General features: G+C 25.7%; 6 protein-coding genes and 1 non-coding gene across 7 annotated transcripts; 1 reads left to right on the top strand and 6 right to left on the bottom strand.

Annotated features, from left to right (window-relative positions):
- Nucleotides 1-200: 200 nt before the first annotated feature.
- On the bottom strand, nt 201-1,212 carry DDB_G0276397 (hypothetical protein; the record flags this gene model as incomplete). Its single annotated transcript, XM_638113.2, has 1 exon — nt 201-1,212. A coding segment is annotated over one exon (1,012 nt), but the record flags the coding sequence as incomplete, so codon positions are not given.
- Nucleotides 1,213-1,653: 441 nt separating this feature from the next.
- Nucleotides 1,654-1,727, bottom strand: tRNA-Phe-GAA-5. Its single transcript has one exon. It is a non-coding gene; the product is annotated as a tRNA-Phe (tRNA).
- A 487-nt stretch (nt 1,728-2,214) lies between these two features.
- DDB_G0276385 (hypothetical protein) lies at nt 2,215-2,380 on the top strand (the record flags this gene model as incomplete). The annotated part of the gene is made up of 2 exons (XM_638112.1): nt 2,215-2,329; nt 2,364-2,380. 2 exons carry the CDS (start codon nt 2,215-2,217, stop codon nt 2,378-2,380), a joined length of 132 nt encoding a protein of 43 aa, XP_643204.1.
- A 343-nt stretch (nt 2,381-2,723) lies between these two features.
- On the bottom strand, nt 2,724-5,466 carry DDB_G0276395 (ankyrin repeat-containing protein; the record flags this gene model as incomplete). Its single annotated transcript, XM_638111.1, has 3 exons — nt 2,724-4,427; nt 4,537-4,986; nt 5,089-5,466. 3 exons carry the CDS (start codon nt 5,464-5,466, stop codon nt 2,724-2,726), a joined length of 2,532 nt encoding a protein of 843 aa, XP_643203.1.
- A 588-nt stretch (nt 5,467-6,054) lies between these two features.
- Nucleotides 6,055-7,149, bottom strand: DDB_G0276367 (hypothetical protein; the record flags this gene model as incomplete). Its single annotated transcript, XM_638110.1, has 1 exon — nt 6,055-7,149. The coding sequence occupies one exon, from the start codon at nt 7,147-7,149 to the stop codon at nt 6,055-6,057; it is 1,095 nt and encodes a 364-aa protein (XP_643202.1).
- Nucleotides 7,150-7,392: 243 nt separating this feature from the next.
- On the bottom strand, nt 7,393-8,502 carry DDB_G0276365 (glycoside hydrolase family 18 protein; the record flags this gene model as incomplete). Its single annotated transcript, XM_638109.1, has 1 exon — nt 7,393-8,502. The coding sequence occupies one exon, from the start codon at nt 8,500-8,502 to the stop codon at nt 7,393-7,395; it is 1,110 nt and encodes a 369-aa protein (XP_643201.1).
- Nucleotides 8,503-9,155: 653 nt separating this feature from the next.
- Nucleotides 9,156-19,821, bottom strand: myoG (unconventional myosin heavy chain; the record flags this gene model as incomplete). Its single annotated transcript, XM_638108.1, has 4 exons — nt 9,156-17,335; nt 17,454-17,789; nt 17,904-18,321; nt 18,415-19,821. The coding sequence occupies 4 exons, from the start codon at nt 19,819-19,821 to the stop codon at nt 9,156-9,158; spliced, it is 10,341 nt and encodes a 3,446-aa protein (XP_643200.1).
- Between the last annotated feature and the right edge of the window lie 1,182 nt (nt 19,822-21,003).

The following is a 21,003-nucleotide window of genomic DNA, read 5'->3' as shown; positions in this document are numbered from 1 at the left end:
TGAGTTCATTGACTATGGTTATTGCCAATGAGTTTGGGGGGGATTGGGATTTGATAAAGTCTGTTTTGTTTTTGAAGGAGGTGTCAGTGCCCCAACCTCTGACATTCCATTGGTTGATTTTGATTACTACCATTATGAGATGATATCGATCTCCTCTTGGGAGTCGTATAGCTGCGGTTTGGATGGTGAAGGGTAGATACTCTCTATGAAGCTCTCAATGATTCCTTTCCTTTCTTTATTGACAGGTGTCTTAGGGGTGGATGGGATGTAAGGGTTGCTTCTGTTTATTGTTGGTGAGAGTTGGGTGACCTCGTTGTTTGAGTGGATTTCCTCGTTCTTGCGTTTATGTGATGGAGGGATGTTTGGTGTCTTCTCTCTGTTTTCCGAGGATGAATGGATGTTAGTGCTCGTTTTGTTGGCATTGTCTTTTTGGATGGCGTTGGATGTTGTGGTAGTGGTTGTGGTGGGTTTGACAGATTGAGATTCTGCTTGGTTTTTGGGGGGAAGAGGTTGAGAGGACTTTTTTGATTGGGCTTTTTTCTCTTGGGTTGATTGTTTATCAGACTTATTGTTTGCTGGGTTGTATGTTTGTTGTTGTGGTTTTGGTTGAGAGGATTTGATTGCTATCCTGTTTTGGATGTTGGGAGGATCATCTGTCATCTCATCTTCTAATGGTTCTTCCGTGTTGTTTGACTCTACTTTCTTATTTTTCTTTTGTGAGGAGTAGGTTTTGGTGGCCGTTCTGATGGTAAAGTTGGCGATTTCTGTATTGTGTTGGCCAGATTTCATTTGATCGCCTATTTTGCATTCTATTAGACCGAATACTAGGAGGTGGTCGGTGGAGTATATAGTATGGTATATTGCATAGGGTATTTCTTCTGCAAAGGCAGTTTTGATGAGGGCGTCCACTATTCCTGCCTTTTCTCTTGGAATTCTTACTCTTCCTGTGAGGACGTGGTAGTCTCTACTGGAGGTGATGAAGGTTCCCAATTTGCTTCTATCTCTAATGATATTTAGGAGAGATTGTTCGTTTTTAATCATCAGGTGGATCGTTTTTCTAGTTCCTTTGCCTATGTATATCTTGTCGATTGGGATATCGTAGTTTGAGAGTGTTTTTCTCATTTCTTCTAACCCCATGAGATCCATTTTGGGGAATTCGAGTGTAATTGGGTAGAATCCGTTGTTTTTCTCGTAGGTTGAGAGAGCAGTCATGTTCAATATGGTCTCGCAGTATTTGGAGATGTCTTTGAGGCCTATTGATAATTTGGGGTAGGTCTCCTTTATCTCTGCTGTTTTTGTGGAGAATTCCTTAATGAAGTTCTCTGATGCCTCGTCCATATGGGTGGAGGGGTTGGCCATTTTAGCCGCGTCTGCGTAGGAATTCATCTCGATGGGATTCCTTTGAATCGGCGATTTGGTAAGTTAGATCTGTAGATCGTGGTGGATTGGTGATTTTTTTTGAAAGATTGGTTAAAATTGACCGAGATTAAGGATAGAAAAGGATGAATTACTTTTCACGTGTATCTTGTATCCTCTTGATCGCGGTGCGGTTTTTTTTTCTTTATTGACAGGTGTCTTAGGGGTGGATGGGATGTAAGGGTTTATTGGAAGGCGCTATCCAATTCAACAAATTTAATAGAAAATCATAAAAATTGCCTCAGGCCGGGATCGAACCAGCGACCTTAAGATCTTCAGTCTCACGCTCGTACCAACTGAGCTACTAAGGCTTGATGGAAATTTTTGTTACGAAAGCAGTAGTCGTTCGTTACAATAATTTTTTATAATTATTTCTAAACTATTTTAATAGTTTATTAGAAAATTTATATTATTAAATTAGATATTCATTAATTAATATAAAATTAAAATATTTTCCAAATTAGTATATTATTTTAATTAATCTCTTTTGGAAAATTATGTCAACTCATTTTATATAGAATAAATGTTAGTTTCATTAGAAGATACTTTGGTTAGTTTTATTATAAATATATAATTAAAATTAAAAAAATAAATTAATATTAAATTAATTAAATTAATAAAGTTAAATAAAATAAATATATAAATCAAATTATAAATAAAATATAAATTCTTCAAGTCATTCTAGGGCATACCACTTCTGTTATATTTTAAAAATGAATAGCAGTAACCATATTAGAAAACTAATTACCTATCCAATATTTAAAATATTTGAAAAGTATCAATAAAAGATTATTGATAATGGTCTCAGCTTTCCCTAAAATAGCAAAATTCGATTGGAGTTTTCTAAGAGACTTACAAAAAAAAAGAATAAAATATTTTTTAATCAAGAATGTTTTTGTGAATGAACAAAAAAGTTGGAAATTTTTTTTTTTTATAATTTAATATAGGTTTTGGATTAAAATAAAACAAAATAAATCACATCAAATAAAAAATAAACAAAATAAAATGAGTTACAAAAAAAATTAAAAAAAAATTTCAATATTTTTTGGATGGGAAAAAAAAAATATATAAACATTTTTTATTATTTATATATTTTTTTTTTCCCATCCAAAAAATTTTTACAAATATTTTTTTTTTTTTTTTGTTTAAAAGTTTTAATTTTATTTTTTTATTTATATATTTTTTATTTTTTTTTTATATGATTTAATGTTTATTTTATTTGATATGATTTATTTTTATTTTATTTTATTTTATTTTATTTTATTTTATTTTTTTTATTTTATTTATTGGTTATTGTTATTTAAAATTTATTTGCAATTAATAACGAAACCTCTTAACAATTCAGCGAAAGCATCATCAAAACTATGTTTACCTTCATCTTTTTGTAATTGAGCTAAACGAAGGATGGTAACACAACCAACATGACCTTTTTCAACAGCCAAATCCAATGGAGTATGATTGTCTTTATTGGTGATAGATAACAATTTAACAGATTTCATTAAGAGGAGGATACAAGAGTCTGGACTTCCACAATCTGCGGAAGTATGTAAAGGTGTATTACCATTGCTATCCAATTGATCGACCATAGCGCCATTTTGAAGTAAAAGACAAATATTCTGGGGTAAATTATGTTGAGCAGCATTATGTAGTGGCGATTTATAATCATGATGAGGTTCTTTATAGTTTGGATCGGCACCTTGAGCAATTAATTCCAATATGTAACTTGCATTTGGTTCACTGGCTATATGATAAAACAAAGAGTTTATATCATCCAATGATTTATCTAAAAAGTTTACAAATAATCTCTTGTCATATTTATCTCTAATCCATTTAGCACGAATTTCAAATTCATCATTTGGTGTTGGTTTCTTTCTTCCTGGCGGTATTTTATTTTCATAAATTTTATTAACCTTTTCATTACCTATACATTTCATCATATTCAATAATTCTGGTTCCCATTTATCCAATATAACTGAACGTACCTTTGAAATATGAACTCCCATACCTCTATGAATACCTGAACAATCTATACAAAGTAAACAACCAAAATTAATTGATGCCCAATCTGGATCACGCGTGTTACAATCTGCACAATATAAATTTGATGAGTCAATTCTTCTTAATATTGAAATTGGTGTTTCATTTTGTTGTTGTTGTTGTTGTTGTTGTTGTTGTTGTTGTTGTTGTGATTGCTGTTGCTGTATATTTATATTATTACCACTATTATTAACTGAAATTGACGCTATACTACTTGAACTTGTTGTTGATCCACATGAACTATTTAGTCCATTATGATTATCTGAAAATGGTATATTTTTACCATTATTATTATTATTATTATTATTATTATTATTATTATTATTATTATTATTATTATTATTATTATTATTATTATTATTATTATTATTATTATTATTATTATTATTAAAACTATTTACAATTATATTATTTCCTGATGGACTATTACTTAAACTTATATTATTATTATTAAAATTATTATTATTATTATTAGTTATGATTAAATTATTACTATTATTATTATTATTATTATTATTATTATTACAATTTGAATTTGGTGATGATAAATTATTTACTATTAGATTACCTTGAGGTGAACAGTTATTTAATAAATTTGCAATTGTATTTTGTAAAACTTGAACCCATTCTTGCATACTTTCAAAAGTTTCAGCAGCTAAAATAATTGATCTATCAGGTGATAATAATTCGAAACAATATCTTCTATCTAAATCCTCACGAATTCTAACAGTTGTCAAAAATAAATCATGTGTATGTGATGGTGATGTATCATTACCAGTTTTATAATATGATAATTTTCCATTACTTAATTCAAAAAACTTTCTAGTGTATGAATTATATTCTGATCTTTTAAATAAATATCCTTTTTTAAATAATGTATCTTGTGATGTTCTATTTGTTGTAAAAATTATTCCACCATTTACTGGACTACCACTCATACTTGTATTTGATGATGGTGAATTTAAAAATGTTTTCTAAATAAATAAAAAAAAATAAAAAAAATAAAAAAATAAAAAAAAAAGTTAATAATAATTTTATATATTTAAAATTAATAGATAAAAATATAAAAAAAAAAAAACATACCTCAATTAATTCAGCTTTAAGCATTGTTTGTTTTCTTTTTTCATCTTCAAAATGTTTTCTAGTTGCTTGAAGATAATCAGAGAAAACTCTCATATGTGGTTCAAGATCACGAAATAATTCATAACCTTGATGAAAAAATGTTGATTGAGCATGTAAATATACAGAGAAATACTCTAAAAATTCAAATCTTCTTCTTGCTTGAACTTGATTCATTGATTCCACTAAATCCAAACCAAATTGAACTCTCAACTTTAAGGTTTCATTTGCTTCTTGTGATACTTCTTCAATTCTAACAGAGTTTTTCTTTTTAATTTGTCCCAATTTACTTGCTGATGCATCATATTGTTGACTATATTTATCATATTTTTTACATTGTTCTTTAACTTGTCTTAAATCATTCTCTGCAAATGATTGTAATGGTCCTGTAATTAATGCATCCATTTCTATATGCTTTATAAATAAAACAAAAAAAAATTAAGTGAATTAATAATAAATACTTTATTTTATAATAAATTTTAAAAATATATATATTATATTTATTTTAATACTTACTAATAATTCTCTAAAATTACAAATTTCTTTTAAAGCAGTAGAGAATTTAATCATACTCTTTTCTAAAAGTTCATCTCTTACAAAACCTGAACCTGCTTCACCTTTATATGTTAATAAATCATCTACAAAGTTTTTAAATGTTATATTATAATCCTCGCCCAATTCACAACTTTGTTTTGAACTCTTTAACATTTTCTTTATATTTTGTGTTAATTCATCGATACTTTGTTCAGTATCTTTTAAGTGTTTTCTGAACTGTGGTGAATCTTCAATTGATTCTTCTAATTTAATACTACCATCAAAACTATTTAAAAATGGTTTAACAACATGTTGTTGTTGTTGTTGTTGTTGATTATGATGTTGTTGTTGATTAGACATTTTTTATTTATACTATTGAATTCAATAATTATCTATATGTTTATAAAAGTGTGTTGTGTGTGTGTGTGGGTGTTTATCTTTGTTATTTTTATTTTTATTTTTATTTTTTTTTTGTTTGTGGTACCGAATAAATTTTTTTTTTTTTAAAAAATTAAAATAAAAAAAAAAATATGAAATTTTAATATATCTTTTTTTATTTTATTTATTTTATTTTTATTATTATAATAAATAAATTTAATAATTGAAAAAACAAAAAAAAAAAAAAAAAAAAGGTTTGTGTGTGAATGAAAAAAAAAAAAAAAAAAACTTTATATGGCCAGGATATTAAATTTAAAAATAAATTGAAAAAAAAAAAAAAAATCAAAAAAAATAAAATAAAAATTTTTTTTTTTTTTTTTTTTTTTTTTGGATCCCAACTGCTTGATTTGTTTTATTTTTAGTGCACTGCTGATTAAATCCAAATATTTTTTTTTATTTGCAATTTTTGTGGTATCAAAAAAAAAAAAAAAAACTTTTAAATGGAAAAATATGCAGAAATGTGTGGAAGAACACTTATTTTAATTTTTATTTTATTTTATTTTATTTTTTTTAATTAATAATTACCCAATCTAATGATGGTTTTAAAATTGTTTGATCATTTAAATCAATATTAATTGCCATATGACCAGATAATAGATCACATTTATATTCTTGTCTATCAAAATCTATTAAAGTTATTGGAGTTGATAGATAACCTAATGGGATGGAATCAAAGTTTATTCTTAACCATTGTGAATTTGTTGTGTCTTTTTTACCAATCCATTTACCATTTTTATCATATACACAAAATACAGTGATCCAACCAGTTAAATTTACACTACCAGATGATTGTTTTTTATCAGCGATCTGATTCCACCATTCAATATTTGGTTTACCCATTGAAGTGGAAATGAATTGATCTATTATTGGATGTAACATACTAACCCATTCTTTCATTTCACCTGTCTTACTACTACTATCAATTTCAAAATCAATTAATCTTTCAATTCTTTGTTTTAAATTTAACCAATCTTCAGTTGATCCTTGCAATGTAACACTTGGTAAACCACAAAATGTCATATACCTATAATCAAAATAACTTTTAAAAGTTGACATTAATGATGCAGAATATACAACTCGATCATTTTCTGTAGTTGTACTAAAATCACCAATAATCAAATCTCTAATGGATGGATCAATAATATTTGATTTTATATTTTCAGCCATTTGAATTGTTAATTGATCAAGGGGTGCACTTAAAATTGGAACATTACTAGTCACTGTCAATGTTTTCTTTCCATTGAAATCAACAAACTTTTCTCTTAATATCTCTGCATTTGAATTAACATAAATTGAAAATTGATTTAATATTGCCATCCATATATCATCAACTCTTATCACTAAGTGATGATGATGTGAATATGCTTTTATTGCAGATACTATAAATGAATTAATTCCAATATATTTAGATTGTTTTGTAAATGATGATTTTACAATCCTTTTTTCTTGAGGTTTATCATTAAAGCTAAGTGTTTGTTTTCTTTCTGCAAGTGGAATAAATTCATTTTCTTTTGGATTAACTATATCAAATATATCTAAATCTTTTATTTCAATATTTGATTTTTTAACATTTGAAACTTTAAATGTAAATGATTTTAATTCCATTTTTGATTTGAAAAATAGTATAGATGGAAAAAAAAAAAAAAATGATTCAGAAAAAGAGTGGGTCTGAAAAAAAAAAAAAAAAAAAAAAATAGAAATTATCAGGAAAAATTAAATTAAAATTAAAATTTTATTCCATTATAAATTAAATTGTAAATTTAATTGATAATCAATTAAATGTATTATTCAACGATATATTATGTGGAAAAAAAAAAAAAAAAAATTTTAATTTTATTTTATTAAATTTTACATGAAAAAATAAGCCATTGTATCAAACATATTATATGAATTTACTAAATCATTAAAATCCAAATTATCCATGCTTTGAGCAGCAATACCTTTTGCTTTTAATCTTTTTGTTAAAAATACTTTTATAAAGAGTGATTTTGGATTATCAAAATGAATTTGGTGAAGGATACCTTGTTTATCATAATAATTGAAAAATACTGATTTACTTTGAGAATTCCAATTTATTCCACCATTTATAATGTTATCATCATTTAGAATCTTTAATATTTCACCATAACTTATTTGATTTGAAATTGAATTGATATCATTACAACTAACATTTTCACTTTTAGTAACTAAACAATCTACACTTGATAAATTACCATTGAAACAAATAAAATCTAAACCAAACCATGGATATGTTAAAACCAATCTTTCACCAGGAATACCCATTGATGTGAAATTGTGAACACCTTGCTCAATCAAAGGATTTGGTGAATTTGAGCCTGCTAAACAATAGTTACCATCATTTGAAACTCTACTACCAATATTATAATCCATTATAACTAAATAATCACTGTAATATGAAATTTCAGGGTAATTATACGAAAAATCAATATTTGGTGAAAATGGAAATTTTGCAGAAATTTGATAATTCCAATTGATCAATTTCAATTTTTGATATGTTTTTTTAATTATTTCTGTAAAGTAATCACTATTTTCAATGGTTAAATCATTTGGATTATCTAATTCATATATTACTCCATCCATATTTTCCTTTTGAATTGTCTCAACAATGGAATCAATAAATTGATTTCTATAGGTTTCATTTGATATTTGATTATTTGAAATAATTGCAGACCAAACTAATCTTACTCTATTTTCATGTGATTTACAAACTAATTCTTCTGGTATATCGTAATTAGATTGATATGAAATTGCAATAGTTGTAACTGAATAATAATCATAATTCAAATAATTTCCTGTTGAATTAAATGAAAATCCAATAAATTCTATTCTCTCACCAACTTCTAATGGTTTACAATATTCTTTTAATATACAATTACATTCATAACTTTTAACAATTTTTAATAAAATTAATAATATTAATAAAAATATTACTTTCATTTTTTTAAAATTTAAATTTTATTTATAAACACAATTTTAAAACTGTTTATTAATATATATTTATTTTTTTATTATTAATTAATAATTAAAATTTTTAATTAATTTTTTTTTTTATTATTGTAAAAAAAAAAAAAAAAAAAAAAAAAAAAAAATAATTAACTGATTGTGTGTGAAGTTGAAAAAAAAAAGGGGTGTTTAGAAACTAAAAATAGGACATTGTTTTTTTTTTTTTTTCCAAAAATCTCTTATGATTAAAATAACAAAATTTAATTTTTTTTTCTTTTTACCACTTCTCATAACATTCAGAAAAACTTAAAATAAATCTGGATTAAAATAATAAAAATAATAATTATTTAGGTAAAATATTAACCTATTTTAAATAATAGTAATATATTAATATATTTAAAATAATAAAAATAATTTTTAATAAAGAGACTTTTATAAATATAAATTATTTATAACAATTATAAAATTCTTTTGAAAAAATAATCAAATAAAAAATAATAGTGATATGAGCTCCCAACAACATAATTGAAAAGGTTTTAGTCCATTTAAAGATTGTGATTTTATAAAATTGAAAAAATTTGTTAAAACATTAAAAATATATTTTTTTTTTATAATAGAAAATTTATTTAATTTTAATTTTATTTCATTTAATCTTGTTGTTGTTGTTGCAATTGTTGTTGTTGTTCATCTCTTAATTGTTGTTTTAAAGCTTTTCTCTTTTCTTTTTCTTTTCTTTCTCTTTTTCTTTCTTTTCTTCTTTCTAACTCTAAAAGATCAACTTTTGGAAGTGATTTAAATGTTTCAAAGATTTCATTTATATCTTCACCTTGACTTGTGTAAAATAATTTTCTAGTTGGATTAATGAGATCACCAATTAGGAAAGAGAAAGAATCATCTCTATAGGTGAAACCAGAAACTTCATCAAGATCGAAACGTTCCAATTCATTCTCCATAAGAGCATTGAAAAAAACAATGAAACCTTGGTTGATACCAATCCAAATTTGAGTTGCCATTGTGGCAACACGTTTAGTATTGATACAGAACCAAGTTGAACCAGCATAAGGTAAACCAGATGATTGCTCTAAATAAGAGGTTAACGCCAACTCTGGAGTGATATCACGATTTGCCAACAAAGAGTGAGCCTCATTGATATCTTGTACCCAATCGGACAATTCTTTACGACCAATCAAGGTTGCTGGAATACAAAGATAAACGGTATCCTCAGAGATGATTGGAGTGTCTGGATTGTAATCACCTTCTTGAGCTTGTAATTGAAGTGCAGCCAATTGTAGTGAGATTTCAATGGTTAAACCAGGGATACGACCACCCAAAACATCGTGAACATATTGATAAAACATTAACTCCAACATACCATTGCTCATACTATAGGAAGTATGAGGAATCCAAATCTTTCTAAGAAGTACGAATCTACCAGTGATTAGATCTTCATCGGGTAAGAGTTTCTTTCTTTGTTTTCTCTCTTTATCTTCAAACTCTTTAAGGACATCACAAAGTTTATCTTGTTCCTTGAGGGCTCTTTCAACGCCATCCCATTCTTTGAAAATTGCAAATTCTTTCCAAAAGATGATATCTTGAATATCGACCAAAACACGAAGTGCTTCCAATGCAGTTGTTGATGGATTCACTTCGACAGTTCTAATTGGACCATTGGCAAGATGAATTCTAACTACAATATGACGAAGTTCTTTAACGGCCAATATCTCTTTCTTTGATGGAGCATTACGACGAGGACCTTTCAATGATGTGGTCTCTAATTTCTTTATACAATATTGAGAGTAAATATTCTCAGTTTGCGAGAGGAACTCACGAAGATAAGGGAAAAGTTCAGCGGTCGAAGGGAAACAACCAGAACATAAACTAAACAAAACCATACCTTTACGTGCTGATGCAAGTGTTGGAAGTTGTGTTTGAAGATTAAAAGTTAATTGACGACATAGGAAGAAATAAATTTCATCACGTAGACTTGGTTTATCGATACCACGTTGTATTACATTTTGAAGTAATCTGGTCTTTCTATCTCGTGGGAATTTTGGATAATCATCCATATACTTCATAATATCCAAAAAGATATCACGATCATCTGGATGTAAATCACTAATGAATGCACTATTTGAATCGGGTGGATTTGATGAATGTTTTAATGCATCACCCAATTTAAAGGCTGTCAATGAACGGAATCTATTGACTGCATATGGCATCAATGGATGTTTAGATCCACTTTCAACAAATTTAGTAGAAAATTGTGGTTCACCTCTATTATGATTATTTTGTTTTCTTTCTTTAACTTTTCCACCACTTGAAGAAGATGAAGATGAAGATGATGAAGTTGTAGAATTTGATGAAGCTGATGATGAAGATGATGTTGATCTTGAAATTGAATTTCTATGAGATGGTTGAACAGCTTGTGATGATTTTCTTGATGGTGAATTATTACCACTTTGTTGTTGTTGTTGTTGTTGTAGTAATAGTTGTTGTTGTTGTTGTTGTTGCTGTTGTTGAAGTTGTAATTGTAATTGTTGTTGTTGTAATAATTGTTGAATATTATTATTATTAATAATTAATTGATTATTAATATTATCATAGGTTGAAATTAAATTGGTAATATTGTTTTGTTGTCTATTATACAATTTGCTATTTAATGGTATTGATGGTAAAATGTTTGGAGAACGTTTTTCAATGATTAAATTAACCAATTCCAATGGGAATTTACCAGTGAGATTATTACATGTTCCAGTGCACCAATCCTCTTCACCTCGGACGATATTGGTAATGAGATTACCAACTTTGAAAGAGAATGAACTATTTGGAATTGAATAATCCTTATTTGCAATACCAGTGGTTGCTTCAGCTGATAAATGAAAGATATAACTATTGATCAATAAAACCATCTCTGTTGATTGTTGAGTGTTAATTAATAAATCCTCATGATCAATTGATAAAGTTACAATATTTTGTTCGGCATCAGTTTCACAATTTAAAATTTTACCATAATGGAATGATTTCAATGTCTTGAATGATTTCTTTGGTTTACCCATACTCTTTAATAATAAATTACTTTCATCCATTAAATATTCAATAAATATAAATTCTGATAGTGGTTCAATATCACTTTCAACTAGTGGTGTTGTTGTTGTCGTTGTTGTTGTTGTTGTTGTTGAATTTGTTGTTGAATTTGTTGTTGCACTTGTGTTGGTTGATGGTGAATTTGAATTATTACTATTACTACTAATTGATGGCAAACTTGGAACTTGGTTAGTTGTATTTACTGGTTTTTTAACTGGTGAAAATACTTTTGGTGTACTAACTGGTGTATTATTAATATTTTGATTATTATTATTTTGATTATTTTGATTATTTTGATTATTTATATTATTAAAAAATGCCGAAGTTGGAGTAGGAGTAGGTTCGGCTAACATTACGACATTATCGTCACCTTTTTGACTATTTTCATTTACAATAATTGTTAATCTATTTGTTTTGCCACTATCACTAAGTCCATTACTATTAGAACTTGTATCATTTGATTTATTTTCACCATTGTTGTTGTTGTTGTTGTTGTTGTTGTTGTTGTTGTTGTTGTTGTTGTTGTTGTTGTTGTTGTTGTTGTTGTTGTTGTTGTTGTTGTTGTTGTTGTTGTTGTTGTTGTTGTTGTTGTTGTTGTTGTTTTTACTACTATCACCATCAAATGAGACAGTGTTAGTTTTATCTATATTGGTTGTTTCATTTACATTACCAGTGCTACCTAAAGAACTATTATTATTATTATTATTATTTACAGTTGATGTTTCTTCAATTGAAGTTAAATTATTATCTTGTACATTGATATTATTATTGTTATTATTATCGAGTGAAGTTGTTAATGGAGATACAACTTGATCAGAACTATTGCTTCTTGGTGTAATATTTTTTGTTGGGGTTGCATTTACCAAGTTTTGTTGGGATTGTTGTTGTTGTTGTTGTGATTGTTGTTGTGATTGTTGTTGTTGTGATTGTTGTTGTTGTGATTGTTGTTGTTGTGATTGTTGTTGTTGTGATTGTTGTTGTTGTGATTGTTGTTGTGATTGTTGTTGTGGTGGTTGAATAATATTTTGACCAGGTATTGATTCTTTTAAAACTATATGAACACCATTAACATCAACAATAACATTGAAACCATCCATTGCACCAGTTTCAATTTCAGTCCAAACACCTTGAATACAATTATAAAAGATTGTACAACCATAGAATGGTAAGGACATAAGATAAGCAATGATAATATTTCTTATTTCAAATTTATAACTATCGATATCTTTACATTTTGTTTGAATTGTGTTAAAGTAAGGTAAGAATTCAAAGTATTTAGTTTGAACACGATCACACCATTCCTTAGCAGAATAAGTGGTGATATAATTTTGAGGGATATAACGTTGCCACATTTCTAGAGGTGATTTTGGAGTACAATTATCAAGAATATCGAATTGAAGACGTAGGGCTGATAATTTTACAACCTCATTATCGGTAATTGGTAAATGACCTTTTGAAACGGATCTTAGTAATTGATGGAAATAGAAACCAACTTCAAATTCACCAGGTGGTTTCTCTGGTTTTAAGAATAATTGAATCTTAAAATAGAATTGAAAAGGTTCCAATGGGATTTGCTCCGATTGTTGTTGTACATGAAGATTATAATGATTCAAATTAAAGTAATAATTCTCCCATTTACTAACGATATCCAAAATGAATTCACTATTGGATACTGATCTCTCTTTATTCTTTAAAACTTCAAAAACTGACCAAACAAAAGCATCCGATTTTAAACCTGCCAATTTGGTTAATCTATTGGTAATTTCACCACTAGTTGTGGCACTATCGATATCAACACCCTCTGCCACATCGTCAGGGAAAAGGAATTGAACTTTTAATGGTACCTTTTTACGAACTGCTTCAATCTCTGTATCGACAGGTGTTAATGAACGTGGACCCAATTGAGTGATCGCATCCAATCTATAGAGGCAAATACTAGCGAAACCATCATCATCTCTACTTTGTTTAAAAGAGTGTAAATAGTTTGAAACATACTTTGAAAGTCTTGAATTGGGTGCAAATGAACCACAACAAAGTGATAACAATTCCCAACCTCTGGCTTTATTCTCTCTTTTACCTGGATGACCTGTCAATTGTTTAATGATTTGACAATAGATTTCATCACGTAACTCTGGATGATTTAAACCTTGACGAACAATAAATGTACAAATTTGATTATGTGGTTTCTTTCTTTCTAAATCTCCCATATATTGTAAAATATGTGAAAATACATCTAATGCTATCTTTTCTAAATTTGCAACAATTGATGCATCTAAATTATTATTATTATTATTATTATTATTATTATTATTATTATTATTATTATTATTATTATTATTATTATTATTATTATTATTATTATTATTGATACTATTATTATTATTTATATTATTATTATTATTACTATCATTATTTGAATCACCACCAAATTTATGTAATGGATAATATAATTTTTTACCATAATTTACCAAAGATTCAAAAGTAATTTGTTTCTTTCTTATTAATGATTTTCTAGATTTTAATTCAAAATTAACTTTTGCATATTCCAACATTGATAATTCTTCTGTATCATTTTGTTGATTCAATAAAATTGATTTACTTCTTTTCTTTGGTGAAAGTGATGATAATGATTCCTTTTTAAGGAAATTAACATAACTTGGACGATAGATTGGTAATTGAGGAATTCCACCTTGAGTTGAAGTTGTATAACCTGGTGTTGTAATTAATAAACCAGCTTTCGATGATCCAGATGGTGTAGTTGTACCTGCTCTTGAAATACCAGTTGGTGTGGTTAATGATGATGAAAATACTTTATTAACGACACCTGGTGATGTTGAAGGAAAATAAATAAATGATGGACTTGCTTTAGTTTGAGTTCCTCTTGGTGATCTTGGTGAAGGTGGAACAGTTAATGTATTATTATTATTATTATTATTATTATTATTATTATTATTATTATTATTATTACTATTATTACTATTATTATTATTATTATTATTATTTTGATTATTTTTCCCTGGTGATACTAATGGTTCATTATTGGTACTATTAATATTATTATTATTATTATTATTATTACTATTATTAATTAATTGATGAGAACTCTTTCTTCTATTTAAATTTAATGAATATCTTTGATGATTATTTGCACTATTATTATAATTTGGAGTTGAAGATGATGAAATTGATGTTAAAGCCATTGCAGTACTACTAACACTATTATTACTATTATTATTATTATTTGGTTGTTGAGTAGTAGTAGTATTTGAATTTATGGTTGGTGAAGAATAAGCTGAAGATGGAGCACTATTTGGTGTTGATGATAAATTAAATCCAACTGGTGTTGAAGTATTCTCAACTTTTGATTTCGAATTTTCAGAAGAATTTCTTGGTGATTTTGGTGCACCAGTAATTGTTGATTTAATTGATTTAGCACTTTCTGTAATAAAATTGAATGGTAAATTTAAACCATGTTTTGATCCAGTTGTTGGTGGAGTATTTGTAATTGATGTTGGTGTTGATACAATATTATTATTTGATGATGATGATGACGATGATGACGATGATGATGATGTTGTTGTTGTTGCTGTAGTGGTAGTTGTAGTAGTTGAAGGTGTAGTAGGTGTGGTTGTAGTTGTATTATTGGTTTGAGTAGTGGTAGTAGTATCATTACGAGGATTGACCAAAGAATTATAATTGAAATTTAAACTATTACTTGAAAAAGTTGAATAATATTTTCTTGGTGTAATTTCTTCCTTATTTCTTGGAGAAACTGAAGGTGAAAGTATTGGTGAACTTTCAGATGATTGATCTGAAGGTGATAAAGCTGGTGAAGAAGCACTACCACCAGATGAATTAAGATAATCTTGAGCGAATTTTACAACTCTATCTTTCTTTGATAATGGTGGTTGAGAAGTATTATTTGATGTAGTAGTAGAAGTGGTATTATTAATATTATTATTATTATTATTATTATTATTATTATTATTATTATTATTATTATTATTATTATTATTATTATTATTATTATTATTATTAACAGGTGTAGAATTATTATTATTATTTAATTGAGATTGTTGTGATGAATAAAAAGATAAAGGTGAAGCAGGAGGGGTAGCAGGTGGAGAAATTTGAATAATTAAAGATTGTGGAATTGGTGGTAAAGAAGAGGTAGCATTATCTTGAGTACAAGTATTTAAAAAGAGAGTACATTGATATGAATAATCTTTAGAGAGTAATGATCTGAGATGAGTTTGAATTGCAATAGCAGCTTGCCTCTTTCTAAGATAAGGTGCTCTAAAAATGACCATACGCGAAAATGATTCCAAAATCAAAGCGGCTTGTTTAATTGATTGATAACGTTTTTGAACTAGCCAACGTCTTGTATTCTTTTGAATGATGACGATTGCCGATTTCATTCTAATGAATCGTTTACGAGTTAAATACATTCTCCAAGTACTTTGAATTGTGAAAGCACATCTAACCTTTCGTTTTTGAAGTTCACTCTCTAAAAGAGTACCCAAAGCATAACGTAAGAAAATCTTGGTATTACCAACTTGAATTGGTGGTGGTAGGATTGAATCGATGTTGATGTCATTCTCTTTTAACTTTTCAAATAGATTTTGAAAGTTTCTTTGATTTTGGAAAAAGAAAGAGAATCTATCGAAAAAGATCTTATTATTATAATGAATTGTATAACCAAATCTTTGAATTCTAGTGGTTTCCAATAGACAAAGTGATTTGATTTGTTCATTCACAGATTTAACATCAAAAGTTAGATGAGTTTTTTTTGAATTTGGTTTTATACAACGAATGAAATGAAAATCACAATTTGAATTATTAATTGCTTTATTTGTTGATGAATAAGTTGTATAAGTTGAACCACCACTACCACTACCACCACCACTATTGCCTCCACCACCACCACCACCACTATTATTATTTGGATTATTTACATTATTTGGATTATTTGAGCCACAAGAAAGTAAAACTTTTACAATTGATAAAGGTGATTTCTTTGCTGTGTTTTTAGCATCAAACATTTGATTTAATTCAGCGACAGTTGCATTTATATTGAAAACACCATCACGAGAGAATAAATATTTTGTGATTGAATTTTTATGAAGGACATTTGTACGTTGAAGTATCTCATCACGATTCTTAATGATGAAACCACGTACGTCATAATAGAATTGACCAAAATAATGTTCTATACCAAATTTATTTGGTTTTTTACCAAATAAATGATGTCTAGATAAAAAGTTTTGAAGTTTCTCTAGAAAGATTTGATCGGATGAATTGATATTCTTACTCTCTTGATCTAATAAATTAATGATTTTCTCCATCATTTCAACACTTTCTTCATTGTCTTTGAATGAGATTGGTGTCATCCAAGGTATTCTTTCAGTTTGATATTCACGTTGCTCCTGTTTTAATACTGTTTGTAGATAAATTTGTTGAAGTCTTTCCTCCAAGAAATTGATTGAAAATTGTTCATAACCATTCAATTGTGAACTCTCTTGTCCAAATAAATCTAAAATTCCCAATGTGTGAGAATATTGAGTTGGTTTTAATTTTGAGTTTAAAAAATCTATAATCCAATGAAATAATGCTGAATATAATGATCTTGCTAATGAATCTCTATTCTCAACTGCTTCATTAACTGGCATACTTCTATCTGATATTAAAATATTCTCTAATTTTGTTGAATCAAATGTAATATTATGTGATAAACTTTCAATTACTTTATTAAAAAAAAATAAAAAGTTAGAATATATAAAGATATTTTAAAATAATAATAGAAATTAATATTTTTTTTTTTTTTTTTTTTTTTTTTTTTTTTTTTTTTTTTTTTTACTTACAAGTTCTATCTTTAACTTCAGTTTTACCATTTTTTTGAAAAAATGTAACATTACCTAAAATGATAATAAATGATAAAGTTTTAAATATTAAATCAATCTTTTCAGAAGGAAAATCAAAGAAAACAAAAGACATTTTCAAACGATCAAAAACACGATTATCATCAATACTTTCAACTGAAATTGAACCACCTTGATTTAAATAATGATATGAATTTATATCACCCAATTGATAAGCTGCTTTCTCCTCATCTGTTATACCTTTTAAAAATTGATAAAAAATATGAAAATTTCTTTCACCTTTATTTTGATATGTAACTCTATTTTCATCTAAAAAGTCTATTATTATTATTTTTTTTTTTTAAAAAAAAAAAAAAAAAAAAAATGTATTAGAAAATTAAATTTATTTTAAAGAAAAAAAAAATATATATATATATATATATATATACATACAACTATATAATTTTGCACCTTGAATTTCACCATATAAACTATAAAACATTTCAAAATATTTACCCCATCTTGAAGAGTTATGATTTGAATCTGTTGAAGCATGACCAAATGATTCCAAGATGATACCAGACTCTAAAATGTAATCACGTAAATATTTACTACGTGATAGATCGGTTGTAAGTAAGTATTGAATGATGATTTTAGTATTTTCAGATTTACCACTACCACTTTCACCACCAATGAAAATCAATTGATCTCTACGAAAATCTTGCATATCACTAATTGCTTTCGCTGCTAATGCAAATAAATGGGGTGGTAACCCTCTTCTTTGATTATAATTTCTAACCAACTCTTGTGAATGTAAAAATGGTAAATATCTTAATGGATTAACTGATACTAATATTGGTCCAATATATGTCTATTAAAAAAAAAAAAAAGTTTATAAAAATATTAATATTAATTTGTTGTAAAAAAACAAACACGCACACACACAACAATAATAAGAACATACATAAATAATTTCTTTTTTATATCTTGCTTGAATTATATTAATTAAAGTATCTTCTTCAAAATCTTTAATTTCTGATAAATCATCAAATCCAACTTTATTCTTTTCTAATAATGTCATTAAATGAACTAAACTATTTGATGATGAAGAGGAAGCAGAGGAAGAAGATGAGGGTGATTGATGAACACGTGATGAAGATGGTCCTCTTTCACATGAGATTTGATTATTGGTTGGTAATGATATTGATGTTGAGGATGATGAAGATGTTGATTGTGATGTATTATTATTTTGTTGTTGTTGACCAGGTAATGCAAGTAGTGGTACAATTGATTTTTGATGAGTTTTACCAATTACACCACCATTATTAGATTGTGATGTAGAATTGTTATTATTGTTATTGTTATTGTTGCTGCTATTTGATACCATTGAAGTTAATGGAGATGATGGTGATGATGAAATTATATTTGTATTTGTATTTGTATTTGTACCCTGTATTGAACTAAAATTATTATTTGAATTATTATTATTATTATTATTATTATTATTATTATTATTATTATTATTATTATTATTATTATTATTATTTAAAGTATTACTATTATTTAAAGTATTACTATTTGATGTTATAACCTGCGTTATTGTAATATTATTTGATGTGGTATTATTACCACTCGATGAAGTTGGTGTAGTATTACCACTACCACCAATACTATTTTGTTTATTTGTATGCTTTTTATTCTTTTTATTCTTTTTATCCTTTTTTGATTCTTCAATGCTAGCTAATTCAAATAGACTTGCTAAATTACCACTACTATTATTTGATTTACTGTGTGGTGATAATGATGATGAATTTACAGTTATATTATTATTATTGTTATTATTGTTATTATTATTATTATTATTATTATTATTATTATTATTATTATTATTATTGCTATTATTATTATTATTATTATTATTATTATTATTATTATTATTATTATTATTATTATTATTATTATTATTATTATTATTATTATTATTATTATTATTATTATTACTTGATAATAGTTTTGAGGATGATGTTGAATTTGTTGATGATATAGGTGTTGAGGATGATAATGATGAAGTTGATAATGGTGGTACAGTTGGTGTTGTAGTTTGAGAAGGTATTTGCCGAGTGAGTGGTGGTGAAGTTGAGGGTATATTAGATGTCGATGGTGATAAATAAGATATTTGGTCAAAGGATGTTGATGGTGTACCACCTATATTAGTACCTGCCATATTAATAGGTGGTATGGCGGTTGATAATCTATGTGAAATTGTATTTGGTGACTGATGTTGTTGATTTGGTGAAGATGAATGTGAATGTGAACGATCACGTTCAGTACGATCACGATCTTTTGGATTATCAACCCATGGATTATACATTTTTAATAACTATTATTATTATTATTATTATTATTATTATTATTATTATTATTATTATTATTATTATTATTATTATTATTATTATTATTATTATTATTATTATTATTATTATTATTATTATTATTATTATTATTATTATTATTATTATTATTATTATTATTATTATTATTATTACTATTATTACTTTTTTAATTAGTGTTTCCCTATTTCTTTAACTTTTTTTTTTTTTTTTATTTTTTTTTTTTTTATCTCCTTATTTTTTTATTTTTTTATCTCCTTATTATTTTTTTTTTTTTTTTTTATCTCCTTATTTTTTTATTTTTTTTTTTTTTATTACTAATTATTATTATTATCACTATTTACAAAAATAAAAAATAAAAAAAAATAATAACAAAAAACCTGTTTATGTTATTTCCTTATACTAGTATTTTTAAATACTAATCTAAATAATATATTAATATATATATTTATAAGTAAATATTTTGAAAAAAAAAAAAAAAAAAAAAAGTTAATTAATATATAATTTTCAAACACATTTAAAGATCTTTGAAATTTTTTTTTTAATTATTTTATTTTTATTTTTTAAATTATGCTATTATTATTATTATTATTATTATTATTATTATTATTATTATTTTTATTATTATTATTTTTATTATTTATTATATTATTATTATTATTATTATTATTATTATTATTATTATTATTATTATTATTATTATTATTATTATTAATATTATTATTATTAAATGATGTGTTTTAAAAAAAAATTTGTGTGGGGTTTGTTTTTTTTTTTTTTTTTAATTTTTGATTTTTTTTTTTAATTTTTTCATTTTTTTTTTTTTTTCCTTTTTTTTTTTTAAATTTTTTTTTTTTTTTTTTTTTTTTAAGATATTTTTTTTTTTTTTAATAACTTAAAATCTTAAAATTTATACTAATAAGGATGATGCGATTGAAAATTGAATCATGTTTTTTTTTTAACATTAAAAATAAAATAAAATAAAATAAAATAAATAAATAAAATAATGAAAAAGAAATTAGGAGAAAACTCCTATATCTAAGTTTATTATTCCTCTCAAAAAAAAAAAAAAAAGATAAAAATAAAAAAGATAAAAATAAAAAAAAATAAAAATAAAAAAATAAAAATAAAAATAAAATAAAAATAGAAAATGAAAATAAAAA

This window comes from Dictyostelium discoideum, assembly GCF_000004695.1.
Source record: "Dictyostelium discoideum AX4 chromosome 2 chromosome, whole genome shotgun sequence".
Taxonomy (NCBI): Eukaryota; Evosea; class Eumycetozoa; order Dictyosteliales; family Dictyosteliaceae; genus Dictyostelium; species Dictyostelium discoideum.
The sequence above is the reverse complement of the archived record's forward strand: the minus strand, read 5'-3'. Positions and strand labels throughout refer to the sequence as shown.